Source organism: Mizuhopecten yessoensis, unplaced genomic scaffold, assembly GCF_002113885.1.
Source record: "Mizuhopecten yessoensis strain PY_sf001 unplaced genomic scaffold, ASM211388v2 scaffold10839, whole genome shotgun sequence".
NCBI classification, from domain to species: Eukaryota; Metazoa; Mollusca; class Bivalvia; order Pectinida; family Pectinidae; genus Mizuhopecten; species Mizuhopecten yessoensis.
In genome coordinates this window covers 6,130-14,478 of record NW_018408747.1, presented here as the reverse complement: position 1 = coordinate 14,478, position 8,349 = coordinate 6,130, and the positions used below count along the sequence as shown (strand labels likewise).

Here is an 8,349-nt window from a genome sequence, read left to right as displayed (position 1 = left end):
ACACTGAATCCTACATGTACAAGGAGACTTTCAGCCCAATAAGTCTGTTGGTTTAAAATCCATTTTCTGTGTCAAATTGTTCATAAAATGTAAGTAAGCTTTCTATCAATAGACCTATGATCACAGTAAAGATGGATTGTCATGCTTCATTTAAAAGTAAATTTTAGACCTATGGTATACATGCCAGAAATGGAGGATATCGAAATTATATCATAGAGCTGCTAGATCAGATGTTAACACATACACACTTTGTCAAACAGGAAATGAACGAGTGTTTTGTGTTTGTATGGGTCCTAAGTTTAATGTGATATCCTGTTTAATGATATCACCTTCGGCCTAGACGAAAGTGAAAAGAGATATATGTCGAGCTGTGATGTTATGTAGAAGTCAAATACAACACTTACTATGTGTTCTTTTATAATGGTGTTTATTTTGACCTAAACGCCGCATACCCATTTAATTTGATTTCTTCTTCTTTTTTTTACTGCAGAAAAAGATGACTCCTAAAACAATACCAGTGCTTAATGTATATGTCTTATTATCTCTTCTTCAGTTAAATCAAAACAATATTTCGTATTCCTAATCCATAATACCATTACTACCTCCATATTAAAAATACATAACATATATATGTAGTTATTATGTTTAAGTCATCAGACATTTCAAAAACTTAACCTATACTTCGTCTCTTCAAGTTTATGCTTTTCATTTTAAGATTCGTCCATTCTAATAGACTTACATTTTAAGTGAGTTACATGTTCATGAATTAAGCAAAAGCGATATCGTTTACTGTTTAGCTCAATCCTACATCCGAAAATAAAATGTTTATTACTCAACATGAGACGTTTTAACCTACTTTTTATCCGGGATTCTTGTTAAAATCAACAGTAATGTTGAGAACGAATAAAATAAATGGTCTAGGTAACAAACAAATAAAATGAACTGATTTGAAAACAGTAGAAAGTAAAAAGCAGCATTGCTTCATAATTATCTAATTTCGCAGAAAGATTTTAAGTGTAGATTGCATTTTAGTGTCAAACATTTTTTCGTAGATGAAAATGACAATTAAAAAGGACATCATATGTACCACTGAGATTACGTCACGTCTCATCACGTCAGTTAACAAAATACTGAATATTTTAACTGAAACGGTTTGTTTAATATACATTACCTAGTTACGATTTAGATCAATGAGACTGTCGTGTAATTCATGGATTTTCCCATTACTGTGTATTACAGGATGACATCGGTTGACGTTCTGAAACATGACATAATTCCAATTTGAAACGTGACGTCATTAAATTGACGGCATATGATATAGCCTTACGGAAATAAACAATTAATAAATAAAATTGCAGTAAAACCTTTGCAAATATGTTCTTTCTTAATTTGTTTGTTATCTTTTTGTATTTATACTCTAAATACATTATATCAAGAAATAATCGTACCATAAGTACATGTGTGAGTTTGAGTGTTTGAGCATGTGCATGCGTACGTGTTCGAGCATCGTCCATCCGTCTATCCATGGGTGGATGAGTGCAAGTGTGCGTTTTTAATCTAATGTGTTATTCAATAGATTAATAGGTTTCAATTTCAATTTTCACCTACTGTAAATAAAGCTTAAACTTTATCTGATTCAAATTACTAAGGTAGTTAAGGTGTCAGCAGTCTCGAGGAATTATTTTCCTATAATATATACTTGGGAGAGGAATTAATATCAGCTCTAAGCTTGTTTTCCAATCCCTGTGTAATGTTATATATGTAATTAACATGTTTGACCATTAAATAAATACTGTTTAAACTAAACTATATTCTATATCCGCGATATTTTACCATATAATGTCATTGTTATTAATCTCCTGAATTTGACCTTGCGTCTTTTATATAAACCTCTTTCTACAACACAGTATAGACTTTCCCATTTGTGCTGATTTTACAAATCATTCACAAAGAGACTGTTTTATCTAACGTTATTTCCGTCCCGTGTTGCTTGGTCATTAAAAAATATGTCAGTACGCCTTAAAAACATGTTTAACGCATAACGTAGAGTGAGTAATATAGTGCAACACAATGTTTCATAAAAGTCTGGTTATCTTCATAGGACGCTAGCCTTTATCACGTCCGAAATTGTTACTCTACAAGGAGAAAGAAAAATGAAAAATATAAAATTATAAACAAACAAAAATTATTTAAATTTTGATTAGATATTAAAGATAATTTCTTAGTTTTATCATTTTTGGCACTTTTTCCAAGGCATCGTTTCGATCGCTTTACTAGTATTTTGACAGCAGTAATGTTACTATGGTATAGTGATATAAGTTATTGCCGAATTACATTTATGTCTCGTTCTCATTGTTCTTATACACTTATAAAAAAAATGTTTAAACATATTTTTAAAACAGAAGGGAAAAAAAAAGAGAATTCTTAAATATACCAAATAAGACTTAGAAATAAGAAGTGATTGTGCTTGGATTGTAAATATTATCATAAAACAAAGAAGGACCATCAATGTTACTTGATATGAAATATTACTATTGGTATTCAAATGTACATTCTTCTAATAAGGTAAGGCGTCACTATTAATGTCGACAATGATAATATTTGTTTCAGCTGGTTGTGTTAATGAAACAAAACTAATTAACATTGTGTCCTAAAAATGTTGATGTTACTCTATCCGTTTTATAAATATATACATAACAAATACATTCAATATGAATTTGAGATAATAATAATATATGTGTAATCCGATTACCTTTAATAAAGAAATGGATACATTCAATATCAATTAGGTTAATAGGATTTGGCTTCAAATTACCTTTAATAGAGAAAAGGAAATCATATTTCGTTATTCAATCATGTTGTTTTGAATCGAGAAGTGACCGAGCGAGCGTTTACCTAGGAACATCCGCGCGTGACCTCATCCCGTACACACTTGAGCGGCTAGTATCACCCCTCTCTTTAGTCAACACCTTTACCTGACATTTCCTTTATGGTTAATGCATGTCAGATACAATGTTAGTTCGGACTGATTTAAAACTTTATTACCTTCCCATCAAACGGATCACGTCGATGACCCATGTAGCCGTTTTATCCTTACATGGTTGTGGTCTGCGTGAATGTTGCCTTGAGTTCCGCAGGATGAGTATATAAGACCCGGGTTTTGCTCCACAAATCGTACCACACTGCCACCGAAGCCGACCAACAACCCACCAGCAGCTCTACAGCTCGTCACAAAAAGGTAAGTCCAGCTTCACTTTAAATTTTTATTCATCGTTAAGTGTTTTCCATAGTGTTATGCAACGTACTTTCTTGCCTCCTGACCTGGTAACTTCATAATATCTTGACATCTTTAAAACCACTCTCTAATCCATTAGTATCTCATACATACGACCAAACATCCTTCTTTTGCAATGCACACACTTTCACAACCCTACATTGATATGATGAAGAAGGTCAATTATTCGGTGGGCCATATAGAATTGTTTTCTTGTTATCTCAGCCAAGCATATCTACAGTCATCGCAATTTTTTTAAATTAATTTATTTGGAATGTTTTATTGTTCACGCCATTTACTTCGAGTCTAATCTTAAATATTTGCGAAGGCAAAACCCTTATCCGTCATATACCTGTGGCATTTGGTGGGCCTAGCGTTCAATTCATTTGTAAACGCGGTTTTATTCCTGAAATAAAGAAGTCTTTATCACGGCAAAGCCCTTGTTGAAATGTCGCTGATGTTATATATATATATAAATGTATTTCTGATCAGTAATGGCTGTTTTATACTAGAATAAAGAGTGTTACACGAATGGCTGTTTTCTATATTTACGATTTCTTATCTGGTAACACTACAGATCAAACTTTCTACGTGTTTTTATTTCTCCACAAAAATAGCAATGCATGAAAGGAAAGCTGTATATTGTATGTATTCAAAATACTTCTGAATCAAGCTATACAATCAGATACACACAGCGTAATTACAAAAAGATTCATAAAAAAGTAATGTTGAGAACATTCGAATTACATACATAAAAGTAAATGAGACATATTCATTTTCAAGCTAAACATTCAATATCGTAAGGTATCTTTAAAAGAACAAAAACAAAAATCCCGTCATGTATCTATTTCACACACTTTATATCTGTATCTGTATGCATTGATAGTGATTGAAGTAACAAGTTTTCAATCGAATCATATATATTAATATTATATATTTCAATTGACGAATCAACTTCAAATATTGACTGTTGGTACCTTGTAGACCTTCAAGATGAACGCTTACCTATTCGTTTCCATGGCGTCTGCCATTGTTGTCGCTACCAACGCGGCTGGTAAGTAGACAATCGATAACTGATACAATGATGCAAATAGTATGACAACTTAGTTTCCTTAAAAATAATATTTCATATACTGTCGTATGGTAAAGTAGATTTTAAGAAAAAATACATCAACTCTATGCTGACATTTAGCAGGAAATGCTTAATTCGTACTCAAACAAATAATGCAGATCAATGAAATTCTGTGACATTAAGTTAATACGCTGAGAGAAGCAGATATCACATTAAAATACATTGGAAATTTTACAAAGATAAAAAAAAACATGTTGATAAGTAAATAATTAAAAACATCAAATCTTTTGCGACGTGTGGTATAGAAACACTGACCCTTCCGGAACGTCTGGTTCCGTCTTTAGTTCATAGGTTTGGAATTAAGACGTCTGTCCTTTTGTTTTGGTGTTCCCACAGTTCTTGATTTCTATTTTTGTATTCGAGTTTTAATTTCGTCATAGTTTATCGACGTTGTGGTTTCATTTTCTATTTTACTTTGTTGTAATGTTTTGATGATTTTATTTTATCTATATTTTTTGTATTTTTTGTATTTTAAATGCTTTTTCAAATTGAAGTAAATTTAAGGACCCTAGGAATAAGGTTTAAATATCATTATTTTTCAAAATGTTTTATAGCTATTTCGGTTGAAAGATTTTAATGAATTATTTTTGGAAATGTCTTTAAAAAACTAAGTGTTAATGTAAGTGTATAAGGAACCTAGGTATATGGGTTTAGATATCATAATATTAATTTTCAAAATGTTTAATAGCTATTTAAGTTAAAGATATTGAAATAAATAACAGTTAGAAACATTATGTTGTTATGTTTTTAATAAATTTATTTTTGGAATGTCTTTGCAAAACTAAATGATAAAGTCAGCTTATGGAACCTAGGAAAATGGTTAAAATATCCTAATATTAATTTTCAAGGTGATTTTATTGCCATTCCAGTTGAAATACATTGAAATAAATAAAATATTAAGTAGTACTAGGTAGAATCAGAATATTTGTGATTTTATTAACTTCATACAGAGTTTCTCCATTCTTGGTGCATGGTATAATTAACAGTAAATACATCCTATAATAACGATTTGTTAGTGTAATATATTAATCATGTTATATCGTTAACAAAATATAACTTTGTATCACTTTATATCAATTAATATTAGGATATGGAACGATGAACAACGGTTACGGGATGAACAACGGTTACGGGATTGAACAATTAAAATATAAATAAAACATTAGGCTACTATAACGTTAAAAGTAGTCATTTTTCAAAAAAGGAAATCATAATTCAAATATAATTCAAAGATCTTAATGTTTTATATACATGAATAGCATGGTACCTCTGCAGACGATGATAGAATTTCAATGTTGTGAAACGTTGGTTTATATTTTCCTTCCTTATTTCTAGGTTACAAGCGTGATAAGTAGACATCGAATTTATTTTGAATATTTTTAGATTATCGTTTATTTATTACATAATTAATATATCGAACCCTAGAGTCATTATTCTAGTGGTATTTTAAACACGTACAAATGTATCATATATGTCTCGTGTAATGCAGTGAAGACCATATGTCATATGTAATATGCATTATACTTTTATACTTTCCAATTTTGACGTCAGAAAAAACATGATAGCATATACTTCAAGGTTGCCTCTTGATGATGACCAGATACAATAAATTATTTTCAGAACATTAGCATAAGTTCTGGGTTGTGTGAGTGCTAGACTCATTTGATAGTAGCATCCAAATTCAGAACACATTAAAGATCCTATATATATAGATGATGCTAAACTGTCACTATTTTATATTTTCAGCTGCCTATGGTATGGGAGGAGGCATTGGAGGAGGAATGGGCGGTATGCCTGGTATGGGTGGAATGGGAATGGGCGGTAAAGGAGGCATGGGCGGAGGAATGGGCGGTATGACCGGTATGGGAATGGGCGGTATGGGCGGTATGATGGGCGGTAAAGGAGGCATGGGGGGTATGATGGGCGGTATGCCCGGTATGGGAATGGGCGGTTTGGGCGGTATGATGGGCGGTAAAGGAGGCATGGGCGGAGGAATGGGCGGTATGGGAGGTATGATGGGCGGTAAAGGAGGCATGGGCGAAGGATTGGGTGGTATGATGGGCGGAAAAGGAGGCATGGGCGGAGGAATGGGTGGTATGATGGGCGGAAAAGGAGGCATGGGCGGAGGAATGGGGGGTATGCCCGGTATGGGAATGGGCGGTATGGGCGGTATGATGGGCGGCAAAGGAGGCATGGGCGGAGGAATGGGCGGTATGGGAGGTATGATGGGCGGTAAAGGAGGCATGGGTGGTATGATGGGCGGTATGCCCGGTATGGGAATGGGCGGTATGGGCGGTATGATGGGCGGTAAAGGAGGAATGGGCGGAGGAATGGGCGGTATGCCTGGCATGGGAATGGGCGGTATGATGGGCGGAAAAGGAGGCATGAGCGGAGGTATGGGCGGAGGCATGGGCGGAGGAATGGGAGGCATGGGTAAGCAATACCTTTGTTTTATTATTTTTATTTATTTTACACGAATTCAAAATATAGTAAATAAAAATTATTGTTCTGTAATTAAATATAGGGAATACATTAGTACATTTGTTTGATTCTATACAAACAGGACTTAAAATCGTATTATCACCATTCGTCCAAATGTTTTTTCACCATTTATAGCAGAATTTACAAAACGTATTCAGCTATTACAAGCTACAATATATTCAGTCAAGTTCGACGTTAAACAACCTCCTTGACTGACTTATCCACAAATCTCTATCTGGTCGATTCATAATGGTCTACCTGTGCTTTGAACGTTTCCGTTCAACTATTTTGCACAAATTTCGTTGGAGCATGGTAGACTTTACCATTCCTCCAAAACATAGTGAAGGTTATTGCCCTTGAAATTTTATCGTGTTTATCGCCATCAAATACCTCAATACCTGACTGCAAAATACAATGGCGAGTGTATTATATACCCGAGTAATTGAAAGAATCTTTTTCAACCTTTGTAATTCTAAAACAGCAATTGCCCAATGTAATTCAACTACATTAACAGTATCCCGGCTTTTCTCCAAATCACTCTATTACTAACATAACGTTAAATGCATTAATAAGGATTCAAATATTAAATTGATATTTATTAACCTGCATGTACACTTTTGATATAGACTGAATTGTTGTTGTTGTCGTTGTTGTTACCTCTTGCGTTGTCCCTCTTTTACAGGTGGACGATACTAGCCGGCTTAACCCGACCCACAACAAAGCTTGGTGTATCTGGATTAAAAACACAATCAAATGGAGAAATAAAATAACGGGTACTTGCATTCAAAATAATCTTTGTTACTTAATTCTTTCTGTCATGCTGTCACTTCCTCTGTCTTTCAAGTAAACTTTCTTCTGCATGAAGTTAATGATGGAGATTCAATATTCTCCAAACTCGTTGACTTCAGCTGAAGCGCGATGATTGGTGATAAAGATCGTGGAGAAGTTTATGTTTGAGGATGGTTTAGATGGAGATTCAATGTTTCTGCAGAAGATCACAAAATATTTCAGATTCTATATTTGATTGATGCTGATGCTTGCCTGAATTAGCAGTATTACGACATAGCTGACGTCTATTAATTTACCGATGCTAATACGAGTATTTATGGTTTCTAAAGACCTTTGTTTAGTGTTGAATGTGATAGACAGGTAAAATAAACTCCCTTGAACTTCTTTTTTTTGACCAGCAGTAGTAAAGCAGCACGTTCACAAACAGATAACAATATTGGCGCATAGAACATAATACAATATACAAAGACAGTGAGAGCAAGCACCATATAAAGCAACAAAACACAAAAAAAAATACTTAACAAAACTTAAAAGAAGAATGTAATATACAAACATAAAGTTTGAGAATAAATACACTGTATACCGGAAAACGTTAAATAGGTGTCCTTCACAGGTAAAAGTTATATTCTCCTAGTGTTAATTCCGTCTTTGCGTATTGCAGAGTTATCTTCTC

At 33.6% G+C, this 8,349-nt stretch overlaps 1 protein-coding gene across 1 annotated transcript; it reads left to right on the top strand.

Moving 5' to 3' along the window:
• The first annotated feature begins 3,190 nt into the window (after positions 1-3,190).
• Positions 3,191-7,663, top strand: LOC110462852 (acanthoscurrin-1-like). The gene is made up of 4 exons (XM_021517080.1): positions 3,191-3,238; positions 4,259-4,328; positions 6,153-6,839; positions 7,570-7,663. Exons 2-4 carry the CDS (start codon positions 4,268-4,270, stop codon positions 7,581-7,583), a joined length of 762 nt encoding a protein of 253 aa, XP_021372755.1. The 5' UTR covers positions 3,191-3,238; positions 4,259-4,267; the 3' UTR covers positions 7,584-7,663.
• The last annotated feature ends 686 nt before the right edge of the window (positions 7,664-8,349 follow it).

Coding starts and splice junctions, on each gene's coding strand:
- LOC110462852 (XM_021517080.1), top strand. CDS start 4,268: ATGAACGCTTACCTATTCGTTTCCATGGCGTCTGCCATTGTTGTCGCT. Junction 4,329..6,152: donor TGTCGCTACCAACGCGGCTG/GTAAGTAGACAA, acceptor TTATATTTTCAG/CTGCCTATGGTATGGGAGGA.